A 22,954-nucleotide genomic window follows, 5' to 3' on the forward strand; every position below is an offset into this window, starting at 1 on the left:
ATCTGCATTGATTAGTAAAAAGAATTTTATCCCTGAGTGGCTATTAGCAGTAGCAGTAAAATGAGTTGAAGAAGAAGTACGAAAGCGATATGATACGGCATCAAGATATTTTGATATAGTTGTGGATCCCAATTTGGCTTGCACGCCACAAAGTCTGTCAGTTGATTAAGTTTAAGTTTTCTATATACTCGAACATGATTGTACCTGTTTAACCGGGCGCACTGGCCTAATGGAGAGAGTTTTGGTGCGTTCGAGATGACAATCATGACAGCAGTATCGCAAATTGGTCAAAGCATCACGTTCAACCGTCACATTTTTGCAAAAAATCGGCTACACCAAATCTTTTCTGAAAATCATCAGATTATCAGTAAATATATATGTAATATAATTGCACTGCTGTTCTGAGTTTCCATTCTTCACCCAATTAAAGTTGTTAAGGCAATTTTTATCCATTCTCTTCCGACGTTGGATTATCTACCTTCGCCGATCCCCCATTATGTGTAAACTACTAGCTACTCCATTAATATATGTATGTATGTATTTATCACATATGTACGTACTATATATCAGTTGAGCATTTTGTGAATACCCTATTATAGGTGTTGGGAAAACTTTACCTTAAAAACGTTGGGGAAGAATTCAACATTACGATAGATAACAATTAAATTTGGCATATTAATAAATTACTATAGGTTATACTCACATATATATATTCTATATATCTCATAATTTTTAAGAAAACTTGTCTAAATGGTTTCATTAAAATATCACACATTTTGAGCAACTTGTAGTCAGATGGAAAGTCAGAAATCATAAGTGCCTTTATCAGGGGCATTAATTTGGATATTGCTCAGGTATACTTGAGAACATATTTTTATAAAAGTATTTGTGAACAACATTCCTCTTAAGGCTTGTTAGAAAAATGAAATTCATTATATATAGTATTTGGGAGTTGTATTGAACCGGTTTTATTAATTTTTAGCAACATCACATACTATTAACATGTCACATACATTTGTATATGTACATAAGTATGTATTTGCTCCCTGAGTTTAATTAACGTACGTCACTTGTAATGCCGACAATCAAAATCTTGAAATTTAGAAATCCGACAGTCAAAATACCGATAAATCAAAACACCGACAAATCAATAAATGGTGGCGTGGCCTCTGGCCACGAACACGTCCAGGATCATAACCCCTAGTCAGTAGAATTCTCTTTCTGTCCTTCGATAGAAATAAGGGCGGACAAGGTAAAATATAAAACTGCGAAGATCCGTGGATCCGCCCCTGGTTATTAGTAAGTCCACGATCTCTCGTTTTCAGTGAGCTAACTCATGTACTAGCCACTGTAAGCGGTAAAAAGTAAACTGGAAGTTCGAAAACTTTTGTAATAGGTATATACTAGGTTCTAAGGTAAGTATTGATCCGATTTAATGTATTAACAAGCAGGCTTACTGGTATTTTTTGATTTTGACATTTTTTAGTCAAACTTAAAGCACACTATTCGGGTAAAGTTTTATACCGATACATTTATTGGATTTAAGTACCTCGGGAAAGTGAAAGAATCAGATGGAGTTTTAAATTGTAATATACGTGAAGTAGGAGTGGATGTAGTCCAATTTTCGCTCACTGAAACATAAAAATGTTAAGATAATATTATATACCAAATTAGGTCGATATCGAGCCCCTTGGTTATTGCAATCCCCTGTATCAAATTATAGTTTTATACCGTAATTTAGCGCTTAGTTATGACACTTTATATGTTTTTCATTTTATAAGGGTTTTTTGATAAAAACAACCGTTGGGTGAACAAAACTATTTGAGACTGTGTAACAACAAGTTACTAGAGTAGAAATTAGGTATTATTAGAATTCTAAGACTTAGAACCTTGTTATTACAAAAACTCGTATTATGCAAATTCCATATTTCTTTATTTTAATAAACAGTTTTGCAAAGAACGAAATATATAGTAGTAGCAGAAACGTATATTTATATATATATGTATATACATATATGTACATATATCGGGTGATTTTTTAAGAGCTTGATAACTTTTTTTTAAAAAAAAAACGCATAAAATTTGCAAAATCTTATCGGTTCTTTATTTGAAACGTTAGATTGGTTCATGACATTTACTTTTTGAAGATAATTTCATTTAAATGCTGACCGCGGCTGCGTCTTGGGTGGTCCATTCAGGAAAGTCCAATTTTGGGCAACTTTTTCGAGCATTTCGGCCGGAATAGCCCGAATTTCTTCGGAAATGTTGTCTTCCAAAGCTGGAATAGTTGCTGGCTTATTTCGTAGACTTTAGACTTGACGTAGCCCCAAAAAAATAGTCTAAAGGCGTTAAATCGCATGATCTGGTGGCCAACTTACGGGTCCATTTCTTGAGATGAATTGTTCTCCGAAGTTTTCCCCTCAAAATGGCCATAGAATCGCGAGCTGTGTGGCATGTAGCGCCATCTTGTTGAAACCACATGTCAACCAAGTTCAGTTCTTCCATTTTTGGCAACAAAAGTTTGTTAGCATCGAACGATAGCGATCGCCATTCACCGTAACGTTGCGTCCAACAGCATCTTTGAAAAATACGGTCCAATGATTCCACCAGCGTACAAACCACACCAAACAGTGCATTTTTTCGGGATGCATGGGCAGTTGGCCACCAAGATCATGCGATTTAACGCCTTTAGACTATTTTTTGTGGGGCTACGTCAAGTCTAAAGTCTACAGAAATAAGCCAGCAACTATTCCAGCTTTGGAAGACAACATTTCCGAAGAAATTCGGGCTATTCCGGCCGAAATGCTCGAAAAAGTTGCCCAAAATTGACTTTCCGAATGGACCACCTAAGACGCAGCCGCGGTCAACATTTAAATGAAATTATCTTCAAAAAAGTAAATGTCATGAACCAATCTAACGTTTCAAATAAAGAACCGATGAGATTTTGCAAATTTTATGCGTTTTTTTTTAAAAAAAGTTATCAAGCTCTTAAAAAATCACCCGATATATAGTATTTGGGAGTTGTATTGAACCGGTTTTATTAATTTTTAGCAACATCACATACTATTAACATGTCACATACATTTGTATATGTACATAAGTATGTATTTGCTCCCTGAGTTTAATTAACGTACGTCACTTGTAATGCCGACAATCAAAATCTTTGAAATTTAGAAACTCCGACAGTCAAAATACCGATAAATCAAAACACCGACAAATCAATAAATGGTGGCGTGGCCTCTGGCCACGAACACGCCCAGGATCATAACCCCTAGTCAGTAGAATTCTCTTTCTGTCCTTCGATAGAAATAAGGGCGGACAAGGTAAAATATAAAACTGCGAAGATCCGTGGATCCGCCCCTGGTTATTAGTAAAACACGATCTCTCGTTTTCAGTGAGCTAACTCATGTACTAGCCACTGTAAGCGGTAAAAGTAAACTGGAAGTTCGAAAACTTTTGTAATAGGTATATACTAGGTTCTAAGGTAAGTATTGATCCGATTTAATGTATTAACAAGCAGGCTTACTGGTATTTTTTGATTTTGACATTTTTTAGTCAAACTTAAAGCACACTATTCGGGTAAAGTTTTATACCGATACATTTATTGATTTAAGTACTGGAAAGTGAAAGAATCAGATGGAGTTTTAAATTGTATTATACGTGAAGTAGGAGTGGATGTAGTCCAATTTCGCTCACTGAAACATAAAAATGTTAAGATAATATTACATACCAAATTAGGTCGATATCGAGCCCCTTGCTATTGCAATCCCCTGTATCAAATTATAGTTTTATACCTTAATTTAGCGCTTAGTTATGGCACTTTATATGTTTTCATTTTATGGGGTTTTTTGATAAAAACAACCGTTAGGTGAACAAAACTATTTAGACTGTGTAGCAACAAGTTGCAAGAGTAGAAAGTGGTATTATTAGAACTAAGACCCAGAACCTTGTTATTACAAAAACTCGTATTATGCAAATTCCATATTTCTTTATTTTAATAAACAGTTTTGCAAAGAACGAAATATATAGTAGTAGCAGAAACGTATATTTATATATATATGTATATACATATATGTACATATATAATATACGTCCTCTGGTAGTTGGTTGATTGGTTGTAGGTCTAGTTTTCCTTCGTTAGAGAAGATCACAACCTTAAAACCACGAACATACTTGAAAGCTTAAATTTAGAGCTTTATTATATAACAAAAGACATTAATGAATAAAAAAGCTTTTGCGATGTACATACATATGTATATTAATATATAGGAACTCATTCATTCTTTGGAGCATGTCCACAAAACCAAACACGGCGCTGAATACTTGCAAGCGTGTTGGAACCATAAACAGTTTATACGCGAGAGTGATTTCGTGCGGACATGAATCTCGACAGTCAGCGGATAATTTAGAAGAACTTAAGTAAATACACAATTTTACAAAAAATAAAAATAAAATATTTTCATTTGGGTGTGGGTCTGTGCATGCGTATGAGTTTTTGAATTCGTTTGTACAGTACATACGATGTGTCCACTAAATATGGAATCTTGAGGCGCCTTTGCCTCCCTCAATTCATCGAAGACAAAATATCGGTTTAAAATTGCAAAAAAAAGCATATTTCATATCATACATGAGAAGTATGTATGTATAAATGACCACAGCTTACAAAAATGTCTATGTAACCATGTCAGTTGAGGTAACCTTTAAATGAACTGTGCAAGTGGAAATAAACGAGAAAATCATTATTAATTGTTTACTCTCAATATTTGTGTATGAAATTTGATTAAATATCATTGAAATGAAAAAAGTGCGACAACGACTAAACTTACATACATACTTACACAGATATGTGTGTATGTGATTTGGCAGCGTGGGACGTCAGCCTCGTCTTATTGATGCCGTATTTAGTTTACTGATGTTGTTTTAAGATGCAATATTGTATACGATAATAATATAAAAGTTTGGTGCTGCTGATTACAAACTGTTGTGATATAAATATTACTGATAAATTTCCATATGAAAGGCGGAAAACGCCCAAGTTATTTACATGTACATACACATGTATATATGTGTGTACATACAATTGTGTATAGTGGTTGACAACAATTAATGGAACAGTATACCCTCCTACAATGTTTATTTAGATTAATGTACTGCATATTGGTTATGATTGAACTTGAATATGAATGAAACCGTTCATATGTATCCACTTTGTTGTTATTTTTGTAGCGGGAAAAATACTATGAACATCGTATACCCGAAAATAAGGTTTTATGTGGTCAGAATTTAATCGTAAAGTGTTACTACAATGAAGGCAGTAAAACATAAATAACGTAAAGAAGTGCATTTTTTGAAAGCTAAATTATTATTAGTTGTTTATAATCTATCCGCATTATAATATTCAATAGTAATGAAATTCGTCATGACTACGTATAACCAATTATTAGATACAAATTGATGTGTTTTAAGAACTATAAATTCTATATATATATTTTAAATTGTGTTTCCAAATACATACATATGTACATATAGTTTATATACAACAGCACATATTTAAAAAATGCTCAAGTTATTTTTTCTTTTTTTCCTTTTACCCACTCTCTTTATATCGGATTTTGTCCGTGGGTGTGAATTGCTCGACATTGTTTATATATACATACATTTGTATACATATATACTACATATGTATGTATATACATATATGTTTTTATAAATGTACGCCTAAGCTGCATACTTAGTACATATGCGTGAACTAGATTATGCTTTTCATCGCATATTCATATACTTACAAATGTTTTGTATTTACGAATTAAAGTAAAACGGATACAAACCAAGAGTAATACAAAAATCATCAACCAAGAATAATTAAATTAAAGAATGTGGTATTGCCTGCAAAACTGCCATAACTTTTCAATGTGGTTTGTATATGTATGTATATGCATACATTCAAATGCAAAATTATTAAGATTTTACCCGTATATGCGTCATGTATGTATGTGTATTTATACAAAATTGATTGCTATATGTACATGGTTTGAAAAGTCCTTGGTTTGGACCGTGCCACAAACAAAAAATTTACCTTAGAGTACTAATATTGATGGTTGGTTCTCCAATTATAGGTTTCAAAAATAAGCTATCTTAGTAAAGTAAGCAGATGGTTTCATATATGTAGTAAACGTTTGCAGGTTTGAGTTCATGTAAAATTAATATTTGTTGTACATTGTTTTCGAGACAATTTTTAAATATTGCTTGAAAATTTTATACAATATCCTATGAATGTGGTGCTTTAACAAACAATTCGTTTTAAAAGAGAGATTTTCACTGGGTGTTTTTGCACGAACCAATTTTATTTAGTGTGAAAGCTGGCCCACCCAGGGATTTTGGGAATTTTTAACATTAACAATTGTTTATACGAGTATTTACATATTGTGCAAGTGCCCTTTGCATTTCAAGCAAACTACGAGTTTGGACAACAAAAGTATTTGTGTGTGAACCATCACTAAGACACATATACTCAGGTATTTTATACTTAGTTATCTAAACAAAGTATGTATGTATTAGATGTGGAAAATACTGCAGCTATTCTAACAAATGGTGTAATTGAGAAAGCTTGTGTTAGGTCTCATATTATATGTATTTTGAGCGAATATTTATTTGGGTAGACTCTCAATATGGTGGGCAGATTAGTAGTTTTTTCCAATTGGTTGTTTCTAACACCATTGATAAAAATAGTGTTATTGTACCTATGAGATGGGGTATCAACTTGCTTTGCAACAGCTCATTCTGAAGAGCATAAATGAGCTAGTTTGACATAACCACCTCTACTACTCTGACTACCATAAAATTATGATGATGAGAATTAAAAAGTAAAATATTATTCAAATTATTTAGATAGAAAAAAATTATTCAACATAATTTCCCATCTACTATATGTTCAATTTTTCTCATGAAGAATTCTATTATTAGTTTTTTAGCATACTATTTTATTGAGAAATAACTCAATTTACGCAAAGATATTTTTTAATAAATTTTCCTTACCGATTATTTAATATTCAGATCAAAAGTCATACCTACCTAGTTACCTAGGAAATTTTCGACTAGCAACACAAAACTTTTATAAAATTCGCTTTCCAAAACCATCATAACTAAGTATGTTAATATCTGTATCTTTCATTAATTACTGTATTTATTTAAGAACCATTAAATATTCAACCTTTCTACTTTTCCTACGAAGTTTCGCCAATTTTCTACAAATGTAATTGGTGATATTGAACTTACACGTCCACTGCTTTGACAAATCCCATTCACTTGCACTGATATAGTGTACCAATTTCTGGGAATTGCTGACATCTTTGTTTCTGAGAGCATGCGAATTACATTTTAAACTTTTAAAAAGGTATCGTATAGTCTATAGACTTTAAAGGATCGTCTCAGTGTGACCCTCCGAAAAGTCGCTGAATTTCGCGATTTTTTTTATAGGGTTGAAATTAACTAATCGATCGGACTTTTTTTTAATAAATAAATCCATTCATGACGAATACAAAATTATTTTTTTTATGTTTATTTATTGGGTGTATAATAGTTAAATAAATTTTTGAAATGACACGTAAAAAAGGTCCTGTACGATGTTCACTAATGCGGCCGTAATTTTGGTCTAAAACAAAGATTTCAAAAAGATTATTAATCTGTAGAATCTGTGAAATTTGACTAAATGACGGCGGTTTGGATAAAAATGATCGAATTTGACTAGGTTTTTTGACAGTTTTTCGTAGAAAAAATGGGAAGAATGACGTTAAAAATGTTCTCTCCAAATTAGACCAAGTCCTTTGTAGGCGCGAAAAAGTTTCGCAGAACCCAAACCATGGCCGGAAAAATAAATTTTATTACCAGCAAGCCGATAATTGAGCAAATTGTATATCAAATAATCTTCATAAAAACAGTAGCGCATTCAATACTTTCATGAATAAATTCGTTATCTGGTAATTTGAAAACCTCAAATTTCGCTAATACCGGACCACGAAAAAAAATTTCAGAGCTGTGTAATTGTTTTGAAAGCATTTTGATTTCAAAACGACTATGGTATATTCCATTTTAGGTTTTTAAGTACATTACTTCAATGCTATCAACTTTTTATAACTCTGGCGGTAAACTAAAATTCCAAAATTGAAAACTGTAGTTATGGCTATGGTAATGCCATAGTATGTATAGTACTACATATTAACAAAAAACTGTGTTGCCCAAGATTGGTTGGACCGACATAGCATGATTATTACTATGACAACATTCATTGAATTTTTAAGTGCAAACTTTTTCAAACAGTGAAATTTGTACCAAAAACTCAAATTTGACAAACTAATCATCTAAACCCGCTATTTATTGGGGATTCGATAATTTTATGGCTAACAGGCCGATCTGCACCTAAAGTATATTTATCACTAAAAATTTTTAATAATCTGACGCTTCTTATCAGCTCAAATCATGTAAGACCAATCATGGTTCGTACAGAATTTTTTTCCCACACTGGAGTTTAGTTTTTTTTATTATAATTAAAGGACCTTATTTAGTTAGAATAATCCCAATAAAAAATCATTGAAAATACATGAGTTTAGTGAACTGAGCGGCTATACTTTAAAAAGGTTGCAGCTCAAGAACAGTTTGAAATATTGCTTTAAAAATATAATATGCTAATTTTAAATATAGAAGGTGTGTTAAAAAATTACGGTCATTTAAAAATAAAATTTCGAGGGGTTTGAGAGTCCCATTGAATTCAAATGTTGAACTCACAGATTGACCAATATGTTCGCTAAAAAATTTTCCATATGCACTGGTGTTCACATATTTTGTGCCTGGTTCCTTGAAATGTTAAAGTCCGATTTCTACAATTTATAGTCATAAGATTAAACAACTTGATGACAGTATTTGCGCAAAGTTTTAATTTGATAGCATTTTTGATAGCATATTTTGTGCCTGGTTTCTTGAAATGTTAAAGTCCGATTTCTACAATTTATAGTCATAAGATTAAACAACTTGATGACAGTATTTGCGCAAAGTTTTAATTTGATAGCTTAATTTATGTTTGATTTGTATACCGTTGAGTGAAAAATTAAGACAATATTTAAAAGTTCGTTATAAGGAAAGTAGGTGTGGTTGTCATTCGATTTCGCCCATTTTAACAGTCTGCGATGGGTAACTTCATGCACCAAATTCGGTTGAAATTGGTCAAGTTGTTCCTGAGATATGGGATTTTACCTAAAAGTAGGCGGAGCCACGCCCATTGTCCGATTCTTATACCGCTATAAAACCTTTTACTACCATCTTGGTTTTGAAATTTAAAGCTGGAAGCGGATTTATTAAGTGAGTTACCGCACTTTTAGTAGTGTTCAGCAAAACCTTTATATGGGGAGTTGAAATGGTTATAGATATTATAATTTTACCCATTTTCAAAGCGGTGCTAAAAATTTCCTTTCAACAAGTTTGGTTTGAAAGATATTAACATGTAACTATTTAGAGGCGGGGAAAAGATAGCCGGTATGTCTTTCTATTAATATTTGACAGTTTAGAGGTTAGGATGTCAGAAATATTCCACTTAGCAAATATGATTACCAAGTCTGAACACGTTGCGTCTGTATGCGCATGACACTCCAAAAATAACATCTACTCGCCCCAAAAATATTATGTATACATATTTGAACACTTTCTTTTTTTACAACATACATTCATAGTGTAACTAATTACATATATTACAAATATGCGCACTTGAGTAACTTAACTCCTTACATTTAACTTGTAATTTTAGAACAGATCTAAACATATAAAATAAAAAATTTTATGAGGATGAAAAGTATATTTATTAGTAAACAATATATTATTGCATTCAACAAAGGAACATAATTCAAAAAGGAGTAAGGAAAAGCTAACTTTGGGCGTAACCGAACCATTTATACTCTTGTAACTTGCCTGGAAAAAAGCCGGGGAAATACCGTTTTTTGTTGGGTATATGGCAAGTTTTAGTTTTAATTTCTAGTCCCAACATCGAGATTAAAAAATTAAAATATAATTTTACAAAATATCTTTAGTCGAAAGCTTAAAAAGTGTTATAACTGAATGCCAATGACGTTATCGAAATAAAACTTTGCGCGTAAAATGTATTTAAGGTTATATTATATATGTATAGTTCATAGACTCACTTAGTTTTATTACTTTTCCTTCAATTGCGATCTCTTTTACTCAATTTTAGTTTTGTAAATTGATGTAGAGCTTGATTATAGCACTATATATTTTTTTATTAACGGCATATGGGTTTGACGATGATCCGATTCTGGCCATCTACAACAACGGCCACTTATGGTACCAATAAACACGAGTACAAAATTTCGCTAATACTATATATCTAAATTTTTACTCATACAAACACCTGGAGTACAACTCGTCTCATCATCCTGATCATTTCTTTGGTGACTGCGATGGCCAATCTAAATTAACAATATGCTCTGCAATATGCAATCTGTTTCTACTTGTATGTTTCGGATCATTGTCTTTTTGTAGTATCCAATCATAGCTATTTTTGCCGTAAAGCATTTCAGTTCACATCAGTAAACCCTTTTTATAACATTTTATTATTATAATGGAGTTTAGGTTCTCTACGAACTACCTCAAAACCCTAAATTAATGAGCACAGAAGCATCCATAAACATGAACCTTTTAAGCGGTGACTCCTTTGATTAATGTTTATCTCTTTCTTAGTCTAACACGTCCCAAGGGGTTGAGGAATACAAAAGTTGACTCATCTCTAAATATTATATTGCTCCAATCACGGTTGATATTTTTGTGCACCCAATGCAAACTTTCTTCTTTTTGAAAGTAAGGGTTTGATTATAGTATTTGTTGCATTTGATGCCAGATTTCTGAAGTCTGTCCTGTATTTCTTTTAGGATGCTTCTTTAGAAAGGCTGCTTCAAAGGGTTTCGCAGCGGAGAAAAAACGTTATCTTTAGAAATGCACTATGAGTATTACAAACAACTGTTAAGTGCACAAAACTATTATACTCGGTATCAGCATGATGCGAGAATATAAAAATATGTTATAAGATTTGCTGATTGTATGAATTTGTCTGATTTTGTCTCTCAAATAAACTAACAAGCTTGTAACAATAAAATACGAATATCTGGCTGCAAGAATTTGCCAGCCCCCTAATAATACATACTAATTACTAGAAAATAGTCAATAAATTGACCTTAAACCCTTTATAATGTTTTGTTATTAATTCTTATTACCACTGTATTGTAAGTTGTATTCAGTGTGCAGTATTTCTTTTAGAGAATTAAGGCCAACTGGTCAAGTATATTTGTAGATACTTATTTTGATGGTAAATTGAAGTTTTCATTCCATTACACTTTCAGTTTGCATTTACAAACTTACTCACTTGGTGTGTATACATGCAAGCAATCATACTACATTAAAAAAGCAGTGATCATATTTATAAATGTATGTATGTATATTTAGCAAAATGTTAGTCGTTAACACTTAACGCGGTCAATTCGAGTTATTCAGGCGTTTTGTTCCATGTCAAAAATCACCTTAATATTTAAGTTTATTGACTTCATTGGTAGTTTCTTGAAAACTTCAAGCTATTCTGTAGGTATATCATTAATTAAAGTACTTACTCAATACATATTTAGCTGAGTTATATTTACATTGAAGTACCCCAACAGCGTTAATTTATGTTGGACATTCAGCTTATTTATAAATGTTGTATAATTTTCATATAAAACAGTTACTTTTCAAACCTAGTATAAATAGTAGATTATGTTTTTTTATCATTCAATCTGTAACAAGTAAGGAAGGACTTAGTTCGGGTGTAACCGAACATTTTATACTCTTGCAACTTGCAGGGATCAAAGCCTCAAATACTTTGAGGTGTTGGCAAAATTAAAAAGTGTAGCGAAAGGGTTCAACTTCATTGTTTTACGAAATCAGTATCATATTAACATATTTTGAAGGTCATAGACTCCGTTATTTTATTTTCCTTTTTAATACTATATATTACTTCCCGTTAGCGGAAAATATACAAAAATCATTGAGGACAGAAAAACAGTTGATTACATAAATTTTTGACATTGCCCATATACATATACTTGAGAACTTATTTTCAAGCAATTTCTTGATTATATAATATACATACATATAATCATATGAATATACATATGTATATGTGGAGTAAAGACGGCGGGTCGTTTCAAAATCCAGAATATCAGTTATATGGGGGCTAAGGCAAGTTATTTTTGCTCGATTTTATACTCTTTACTGTTATGAGTAAAACGAGCTCTCACAATTTCACATTAGTCAATATATGGTATAAAGTCAACAAGTTGTTCAAATTTCCCTATGTTAGGTATATGGGGGCTAAGGGAATATCTAAACTTTCGCTCAAGTTACATCTTGCGAACAGACAGTTACTCGGAATTCAACTATTATATTCTGTAGCAACATTTTGTAAGAGTGTAAAAGTATAAGCGTCAAATGAAGTATATGTGAACCAACGAACTGAGCCTACATTATTCTGCTTCCTAAAAATTATGCTTATTAACTATTTTATAAACAAAAAATAAAAATTATACTTAATTATCTGTAAGGTATTTACGTTTTTTAGAATCTCAACCCATTATATTGCAAATAAAGAAGAATTCGGAATATCTTTGGCAATTATTGGAATCAAGTACCTTTAGAATACATACGCATGTATTTTACATGTTAAATTACTACTTCCCGATAGCTACGAATGCTCTTCGATGATGTTACTGCCTTCGGGGCGATCAAACAGTGATAGAACAACATCTCCTCAATTGGCAGTCAAAAGCACAAATAAATTGGAAAATGTACAAACAGCGGCTTCAATAATATCAAAAAATAATGGACCTGTGTCCACAGTGGGCACTAATTCTCTATCACCTGGTAATCAGAGTGAAAACGGAATCTGTTGTATCGCTCATTCCTTCCTTACCTCAAAATTTCCAGCTTTGATTGGCACTACGACAGAAGACTATGCTGTATTGAGTAATAAAGAAAGTTGGAAAGAAATTGGTCAACAGTTACAAGCGCTACAGGAAACTCTGAAGGATGAGTGGACTGTTCATATGGGTAAAGAGGGCCGGCTATATTATTGCAAGTAAGTAAGGATGTGTGGTGTGCAGCTTAATAATCTACATATATATGTATATAAAAGAAAGTTGTTGTTAGTTACACCATTTATAACTGAAGAACGGCTAAACCGATTTGGCTGAAAATTGGTGGAGAGGTAGCTTAGAACCAGGGTAAGGACATAGGATACCTTTTATCTTTTTATGTCAAAGTTTAATACAATTCATAAATAAAAAAAATATATTTTAAATTATTTAAAATCATAAGCATTTGTTCAAAATTAATGTTTGTAGGAATCATTTGAATATACGCGTACCATTTTTAACAGATTCTTCCTCAAAAATAATACAATTGCTAAATATTTGGAATAGAAGAAAAGAACTAAAACCAAATACGCAGTGAAATAGATTATAACTGGCTCAGTATTCAGTCGTTGAGTATGTATTATACCACGTGCATCCCAAAAGACTGATGTCATAACCTTTCCAGCCGCCTTTTTCGTTTTTCCACGCCTGAGAACCGGTTCATCATGCGCAGTCCACTAGAATGACTGTCGATTGGACTCCAGTGGGAAGTGATGGAGCTATATTTCTATCACTGAAGAAAAATTTCGGCTTTATTCCGATTAGAGAGCCCTTAAACACTTCTCAGAATCAGTTATTCGTTGTTTTTGTTGGATTATGAACTTGCGAGGCACCTATTTTGCTCATTTCGCCCGTTTCCAGCTTATCAATTATCTTTTCAACGGTGGATTTCCGAGTCCAAATTCAACAGTATTTTCCCCAAAAAAGCAATGCTTATTAACACACGAAATGCTTTGTTATCCATTTTTTTGTCAACTAACACAAGCTGCTTCACAAGAATGCTATATCTCATTAACTAATAGTTATAATCCAACTAATAGAAATCATATAGATGGTAGTAGTAGTATTATCTATGTATCAGCCACAGTGAAGTGTGGACGAGTCCTCTAGTATTATATATTATATAAATGAATTATGATAGTTAGCATAATATTAAATATACAAACATATGCACTCGTTTTTAGAAGTAATGCATTAAATGATAGTGGACATATTATGAAAAGCAATTCACGAGAACATATCAGATGCAAGTTACCAAGATGCAGATGCAAGAATTTTAAGGCTAATAGTTTTAAAATATACGACTTACTACATCCAGACTGCATTCATTTCATCAACAGACACGTATTTTTCATAAATATACCTAAGGACCATATCTGGTTGTAGGAGGTAAAAAGGGAAGTTATCCTAAACTTGTTCATTAATTTGCAATTAATCATAGATGTTGTACCACTGCCACTAATAGTATATGCAAATTATTATTAGTTATGCTAATATGCATTAACTAATTTTATAAATGGGTGCACACGGATGAACTCATTTGGAGCAAAATGGATTGCTGCAGATATGATCATGATATCCAGTTGTTCACTTCATTAGCCTCGTATTTTTTTTACAAACCATTTACAATTGTTCACATCGTAGGAAAAAATTTATTAAATCATATCTTTTTCTTGTCAGCCATGTTGCTAAAACATCGAGTTGGTTGCCATCTAGCGAAGACTGGTGTAAATATGAAGAATTGCCTTATGGTTGGGAAAGGGCAATAGATTCAAAAGCAAGATCATATTACATAAAGTAAGATTCGATATATAAATTACACATTATTATTGTCAATATACATATATATTTTTTCCTATTTTATGCAGTCACATAAATAAAACCACAACATATGAGGCACCTGAAAATATACAATGTGATGGCAATTCACCCGAACCAAGAATGGTAACTCTTGAGCGCAGCCCTACCCTAGGCTTCGGTTTCGTTGCTGGCAGTGAAAGACCAGTTATAGTACGTTTCGTTACAGATGGTGGACCCAGTATGAATAAAGTAACGCATATTATGTTATTTTTAAGAGACATGAATTAAACTATATCTATTTAATTAAGCTTCAACCTGGTGACCAGATTCTCGCAGTAAACGGAGAAGATGTAAAAGAGGCTCCTCGTGATCATGTTATTCAATTGGTACGAGCTTGTGAAAACGAAGTAACAATAATGGTGTGTCAACCAACGCATATCTTTGCACCCGGTCGTAAATCTACACTCCTCTCAGCGGGTAAACGAGCAAAATTACGGACGCGACCTAGTAGGGTTCGCTTTGCTGAAAGTGTTTGCGTAAATGGATCACCGTTATTTCCGGTAAGAAAGCAATAATACTAATGTGTTATGATGTATAGATAAGATTTTCCCTACATTTTTTTCAAAATTTGTTTCCATTTTTTCTATTATTAAGCAAGTTCTTTCATGCTTGCAATGAGATTATTATTTTTTTTAGAAATTTATAAAACGTTTCTTTTGGATTATTTAACAGGCATCAGCATTTTCATTGGGAGACATTTGTGTGCCGCCGATGGCAAATGTGCTCAAAGTATTCCTTGAAAATGGGCAAACAAAGTCATTCAAATACGATTCCTCTACCAGTGTGCAGGTAATATTTATTGTGATATAACTATAGTAATGTTATACAGAATAATGATAGCATTTGTGAGAAAATTAATCGAAATCGTTTATTGAAAGGATGTGGTACGTTCACTTCTAGACAAGTTGTGTCTTTCTACAGGGGAAATTTTTAGCCTTGTATTGGAGCATGTGAAAAGTTTAAAACGGAATAAGCTCACATTACTGGATCCTGAGGAATCTTTGGCGAGAGTAATTTTTTTTCTTTCTCATTAATTCCCTTGTAAAGTAATTTAATTATCTTATATAACATTGCAGATCGCTGCGCGGCCAGGTGCTCATAAACTGCGTTGCTTATTTCGTGTGACTTTCGTACCGAAATCCGCTGGCGATTTGGCTCAGAAAGATTTGAATGCTTTAGATTATTTATATATGCAATGCTGCAATGATGTGACACAAGAACGTTTTGCACCCGAACTCCAGCCAGAGGTAGCATTAAGACTAGCAGCATTACATATGCATCAACATGCATTGGCCAATAACATTTCACCAACAAAATTAACAGTTAAAGCAGTTGAGTAAGTTATAAATGGGAATATTTGTATATGTTTTTAAAATAGGAACGAATTTAAATATTGTACTTAATTATAGGCGAGAATTTGGTTTAGAAAGATTTGTACCGATATCTTTATTTGAGGGAATGAAACGAAAGGAACTTAGACGATTGATATCACACTTTCTTAAACTAAATGCAGAAATGACTGGTTCATCCGCTAAAGTTTTGACACAGTTACAGGTGAAAAATAATTTTACAACCATCCTTCTATCAATTTTTAATATACATACATAAATTAAATTTAAAATTACATTAAATAAATTATCTATATAGTGCATAACATTTATATTAATATACATTTATAAAATATATATTTTTAGGCAAAATTGCACTATTTGGATATTATCTCAACTTTACCCAGCTATGGCGCTAAATGTTTTAGTACAAACCAAAGGGAAGGTGTTGAACGCGTTTTACTTATTAGCCCACGCTATGGCTTGAGTCAAATACCAAGTGTAAGAAATTCGGTGGTAGGTATTTGAGGATCATTTGTTTACTTTAAATTTGCTTCAATATCTTTGGTACTCAAAGTTGTCTATTGCTAAGTCAGTTAAGTCATTCAATAGTCGATACAGTAAAAGGAGGTGCGGTTGGTGGCAATTTTAATTATTTTAATATATATTTATATTTTATTATTAATATTTATTAGTATACAAAAATACTTAACATGACGTTTCATTATTCTAGTTTTGGTTTAAATGCTATATTCCTGATTTCATATTTTAATTCCATTGGCAATGTATTATACAATCTAAAACCTTTATAAACCATTGTGGCTTAGCACAATACATTTAACGTGAGCGTTTTGGGGATATTGATACAGGAATTAGTCGAAAAAAAAAATGTTATATATTGCCACTCTAAACCTTCTTGTATAATTGAAAACGGGCTTGTCAAACCATTAAAATGAATTTATTGCTAGCAATAACTATAGGCAATAAACATGATTTAACAATTTCTATTTTATCTTTTAATTCTTCATTGGCCAAAATATCATATTTTCTAAATACCATTTATTATATGTTTGTATACTTTTGCTATGGTATGAATTTTTGTATTTAGTACATACATACATATATTATAAAACGAACTTTAGCAATTATCAGATTAATATTGTATTTTACACAGCCTCAACCTATATCAGCTATTGAAGACTTTAGTCATGTCGCCGTCAAACGGGAAGATGACGTGTCTTGCAGTGTAACCATTTATATGCAGGGAGGCAAATCAGTAAAATTTTCAATGGAGGATCGTGATGCATGTGAATTCTCACTAGTTTTATCCGGTTATCATTGCTTATTAACAGGTATGATTTTCTTAAATACCAGTTTATTTTATAAAATATATTATAAAATTAGGAAAAATACTTGCTGTGGAACGGGAACGAGATCAACATCATGATGACAATGCACCATCTTATTTAACCCAACACACCGTCATACCAGCTGTTTGGAGTTATTTATTGCCTTTTCACGATCGAACTCACAGCATAACATTCCTATTATTGCCCCCCTATCATTCAGAGAAAAACAAAACTATATCAATTGAAAGCAAAAATGAAAAAAATTATATTTTAAGTGGATCCGAAAAGAATTATATGGATTTGAATTCTTCAAATAAGGCACATAGTAACCACAACCCTAAGATTATACCACTTGTTAACGACGGTTCTACAGGTCTAGATATTCACAGTGTTATGGCTACGGAATTATTGGAGGAAGCAAAGGATTCCGGTATAAGCGACAGTAGCGGTGGTGATCGATCAATCACTATGGAAACAAATGCTTTCATAGAGGCTAAAAATGTTGAAGTACTACGACGTGTTCACGAAATGCAAAAAATGGTAGAAAGCTCCGAACAGTATTTAAATGAGCAGGGTGAGATGGTTCCTGAGTCTGATGAGCTTTCGTATGATACTAATATCCAATTTAATAGTACTTTGAATATATGGCCGAATGAATCCATAAATAAGGAACAAAATCTAAATAAAACAGGCAATTCGCTGGAGTTCGATAGTGACTGCGATAGTATGAATAGCAGTAAAATATCTTCAACGGAGGATACCCCTCAACTAGGGGCTCTTAAGCATAGTGATTCCTTAGTTCTTTTGGCAGAATCTATAAATCAAGATTTAAATGGTATAACACAGAGTTTGAATTCAATTGGAAGGAAACCGTCAGAACTGTCGATTGCCATTTCAAATATTAGTACGACGTGTAGTCCGCGGCCAGATAGGAAATTTAACAACATCGGACAAATACTGACCAATCTTCAAACGAGCGCAGATTTTTCTCAAAGTGAAAGCGATTCTGAATCAGTTAATTCTCCAACGGGCTCCCCTGTAGCTCGCCGACCACTAATTCTATGTTCTAATGACAAAAGAAATAGCCATAAACAGAATTTGGCTTACCGAAGCAGCTTTGGTCTGCATAGTCCCGATGGCAATAACTTTGCTTCAGATAATAAGGACTATAATTTAAAAGAATACTTGAAACAACTTAAAGAAATAAGCAATGTTCATGATGGAAGTCAGGATACCGATGTAGCTGCAAAAAAACTTTCTGAAATTTATGGTTTTGAAATTCATGGTGACACATTTATTGCAACTGATACTGATTTAATTGATTTGCGCTCTATACCACCTCCACGCACTCCTGACGAATTGGACGCAATATCCTTACTGAATGCTGCTCCACAAGGTTTCGGTGATGGGTCGAAAAATATTTTAAATACTAACGCTGAAAGTGATCTGGACACATTCCTAGCAAACATAATTGTGGCACCGCCAACACAAAGAACTACTCCAGCAAAAGAACTAACGCCAGAGGAAATAATGTCATTTATAATTCCTCCACCACCTGATCCAGAAGATAAAAAAAATAATTCGAAGGAACAAACAGAAAATCTATACAGCAATTCGATTTCAGAAAAATTGCTTCCAAACCGAAATCAATTAAACAAGTTAAGTAGATGTGAAGAGGAGCATGTGATCGAGTACTCCACAGTCGAACGCAAGGGAAAGTTCTCTTGCTGTCCAAAATCTTTAAAAAGTAATGCTGAAAATATTTCTGAATCAGACAAAATCGGTCTTGAGGTGCCACCACGTTTACAATCCATAGACAAACCAACACCTCCAGAGCGACCGCCTAAAAGTCTAGAGTTGATTCAACGTTATTATCCAAAGAGACCACCAGGCACATCTGCTGGCTTTCAAAACTACAATGAAAAGGCTAAAAAACAAGAACAAAAAGCCCACGAAGAGCGACCACCATTATTACCACCAAGAATTAAAAATTTCAAAAGCTGTGAGGAAAATTCTTCCACTCCATCGGTGAGTGAAGCCCCACAGAAACCACCTTTGCCGCCAATAACCAACCGTTCCACTCAACGAAATATATCAGTAAATGTGAACGATTTAAGCAGTGAAAATTTTTCACATGTTCCACCATTGATGCCTTCATGCGTTTTCCCGGTATCTCATCCTAACCCCATCTCTAATTACTCCTGCAACATACAACATGAAAAACACCCTATTACTGCTACATCGAATGAGAATCATCTATTAAAAAATTATTACCCCCAGACTTATATTAAGAACTCAACAATCGATAAATTTCTTCCTATCTCTTCATTCAGTTCTCCCCAAATGTCACAAAAAATTGAAAGTCCTGGTTCAGTGTCCAAACCTCTAAAATCTGTTATTTCACAAAAATTTGGGGAAAGGTATATTATAAAGAATGGGCATGTTATTGACAGCGAAGCACTGTTGACCAAAACCGACATAGCAATGGCAGGACTCTTGGTGAAACTTGATCAGGTAGCCGCCAAGTGTTCAGCAGCGCAACTCGCAGGCGGGGGTTCTAATATTGACGAGGATAAATTTCAGCGTGCTCGGAATGAACTGACTGAACAAACATTGATGCTAGTGACTGCGTCTAAATTTTTAGTAGTAGCAATGTCGGATATGACTTTATCGACTCTGCCAGAGCATCTCACTTCCTGTCTCACAGCGATTCGGCGTATTACTGAACTCACACAAGATATGACTCTCCATACATCGTCACCATTACAAACTCGAAATATTGTGCTTAAAGTTCATGATGTGGGATCCAGTTTCAGGGAATTAGTAGGGGTGCAAATCGGTCCATTAGGGGCTGGACAACTTGCGCTACAAGCTGAATGTTTAGCCAATGTCTTAGCAACTTTACTTCGAAGTTTACGGGTATTCTCGCCATGAACATAGGCATACATATTTCGAGAATGTTTTTGTAATGTAAATATGCTACTTTTTTGTGAAATAATTTATGCATACATATATGAAATATTTAGACTCAATGTAACCAAATATTATATCGCAGTTCATGATAATATACATATTGCTAAATACAATTAATTTACTAAGAGAGTCAAATTCCTTTTCACAAGCAATGTCTTTCAGAAATAAGTAATACATTGTGATCTAATGAACTAATTTTCATATACATACATACATATATAATAATACATACGGTATAAGCATGTATCAATTTACAAAAGTTGCAAGTATTAAAAAAATTCGTATAACTTATACATATCTATAATATTTATATTACCGGATTTACTAAATTCAAAGGATATCTGCATACATGTCCACTATATTTAAATTTATTAAATAATGTATGGTATATACATACATATGCATATACAATTATGTATATTTTAGTTTTTTTTTCAAAATACTCATGATTTTAAATTACATTATGCGTCTACAGTACGTCATAATTTTTGGAATTACATAATTGATATTCTCGTATCATCTGATAAGGATTAAAGCAGTTACGCTCAAAATTTTAAGCAAACGACTTCTATTAAGGAATACGTACACACTCTCTAGCAACGTTTCCCGATAAATGCATGTTATTTTAAATAATAACTTTACATATTAATATCGTTAAATTCCTTTATTAATGGAAAATATATACTGTCTTAGGCTTTTGAGATATTTTTATATGTAGTTCCTTGGTTTTCGAGTACTAAATTGTTTTAAATTAATTTAAATAAAATATTTGCGAGAATCATAGAATTTTAGAGATGTCTTCCATAAAGTTAATATGAACTAATACAATATCTAAAAGTTGATTTGTGTGTGACTTCCAAATATTATTGCTACCAATATTCGTCATCAGTATACTTGTAGATCTATGGTACATATGTTTGTATGTACTATGATATATCAATACAGTGAAATTTCGCATAACCGTTCACCCACCGTCTCACTGTTTTGTCCGGTTAAGGGAGCTGTCCATATATGGAAGCAAAAACGAGTGGTTAAATAATATTGTTAGAGGCAGAAGGTGCAACTCTTTATACTATTTCTATTGAACTAATAAATGAGAAACAATGTCAGCCAGGAGTCAATGAAGTACAGTTACCCCATTATTTATTTTTACGTATTGTTCTTAAAAAACTGTATCAAAACACCAAACATTCATAAGAATTTAAAAGAGCGGGAACTATAAACACAATTTTCTTGAAACATTTTATGAAATCTTGCCCGTTTATCAGATATAATTTAAACGAAATACTATCAGAATAGTGACCGTGTCCGGTCATTGGAAAGTTCTCATGTCGGGTTGTAGGAATTGGTTTTGTTTGAAAATATTAATGAGAGGAGAATTTCACTGTATACCATTTTGAATTTTGCGAATATACATTTTTATTCTCCAAAACTTAAAAGATGTGTTTACTCAATTCTTATTATACCAAAGAATTTTATGAACTATTTTTAATGCTTCGGTCAAACAGTAGTACAAACTTTAATGGGTTTATATCTTAAGCGCACATTCCACCAAAATTAAAAGGCAAATGCTTCAGAATTCATATGTGGGTGTATTTGTTTGTATTGTAAATATATACATACGTATCTACATCCATGTGCTTTATCTGTAATTCTACATTTATGTGTATAAAAACATTATACCATAAGCAATTATATGAATATTTCAATCGCATTAAGGTTTAATACAGTAGATTCTAGCTAAAATATTCATGACCAAACAATAATCAAAAAAAAAACTTGTGATATCTAATTTTTGTGAATTTATTAGAATTTGTGATCTAAATTCATAATAATTAAGAGTTTAAACAGTTGAGCGTACGTTGGATTTAATCAGACCATATTATGTACATGCATACCTACAAACGTATTTACATATATATGTATGTGACATACTAATACATATATTATATATATATGTAAACGAAAACATATAAAATAAGATAGATTTTTTTAATATAAGTTTGTTGATTCGTTTTAGATAATACCTAAAAAGATTAGTTTTTAATGAGAAATTATAACTGCAGAATTAAACTATTAAAAATATTACACATACATACATATGGATTGTTAATTAAACTATTATTGTACTCCCTATTATGATTAAATTATTTCGTGCGAGCTTATTAACGATATTGTGGGAATGAGTTGGCGTTAAACGCAATTCACATAAATAATTTTACACACCAACATATAATATGGTGTTGTATTTACTATATATAATAATAAACTAAACAACTGTATTTAAAATGCATACATATTTATTGTCATATGAATGTACAGATATAAAGCAGGAGATCTAAAACACATAAACTCATAAGATATTGCAGAACGTACATACATATGTACATCAATTCACATGTGGTAAGAAGACTTTAAATACAATAAAAATTTATACACATTGCAA

General features: G+C 32.4%; 1 protein-coding gene across 5 annotated transcripts; it reads left to right on the forward strand.

Annotated features, from left to right (window-relative positions):
• The first annotated feature begins 4,343 nt into the window (after positions 1-4,343).
• On the forward strand, positions 4,344-22,954 carry LOC120767035. 5 transcript variants are annotated; one of them, XM_040092909.1, is made up of 13 exons: positions 4,344-4,419; positions 12,630-12,948; positions 13,012-13,162; positions 14,679-14,795; positions 14,867-15,047; positions 15,107-15,358; positions 15,531-15,647; positions 15,737-15,868; positions 15,935-16,194; positions 16,268-16,412; positions 16,553-16,702; positions 17,361-17,538; positions 17,591-22,954. In XM_040092909.1, the coding sequence occupies exons 2-13, from the start codon at positions 12,786-12,788 to the stop codon at positions 20,467-20,469; spliced, it is 4,725 nt and encodes a 1,574-aa protein (XP_039948843.1). In that variant the 5' UTR covers positions 4,344-4,419; positions 12,630-12,785; the 3' UTR covers positions 20,470-22,954. The 5 variants fall into 5 exon arrangements, with proteins under 5 accessions (XP_039948843.1, XP_039948849.1, XP_039948819.1 ...); XM_040092915.1 differs by having other exon boundaries at positions 12,630-13,162; positions 17,591-19,563; positions 19,989-20,143; XM_040092885.1 differs by having other exon boundaries at positions 12,630-13,162.

The sequence above is a fragment of the Bactrocera tryoni genome, chromosome 1 (assembly GCF_016617805.1).
Source record: "Bactrocera tryoni isolate S06 chromosome 1, CSIRO_BtryS06_freeze2, whole genome shotgun sequence".
Lineage (NCBI taxonomy): Eukaryota > Metazoa > Arthropoda > Insecta > Diptera > Tephritidae > Bactrocera > Bactrocera tryoni.

What these genes read in the sequence shown, in the direction of transcription:
- LOC120767035 (XM_040092885.1), top strand. Translation starts at nt 12,786, where the DNA reads ATGATGTTACTGCCTTCGGGGCGATCAAACAGTGATAGAACAACATCT. An exon ending in GGCCGGCTATATTATTGCAA is followed by an intron (nt 13,163 to 14,678) that starts GTAAGTAAGGAT and finishes TTTTCTTGTCAG; the next exon opens with CCATGTTGCTAAAACATCGA. An exon ending in AAGTTTTGACACAGTTACAG is followed by an intron (nt 16,413 to 16,552) that starts GTGAAAAATAAT and finishes ATATATTTTTAG; the next exon opens with GCAAAATTGCACTATTTGGA.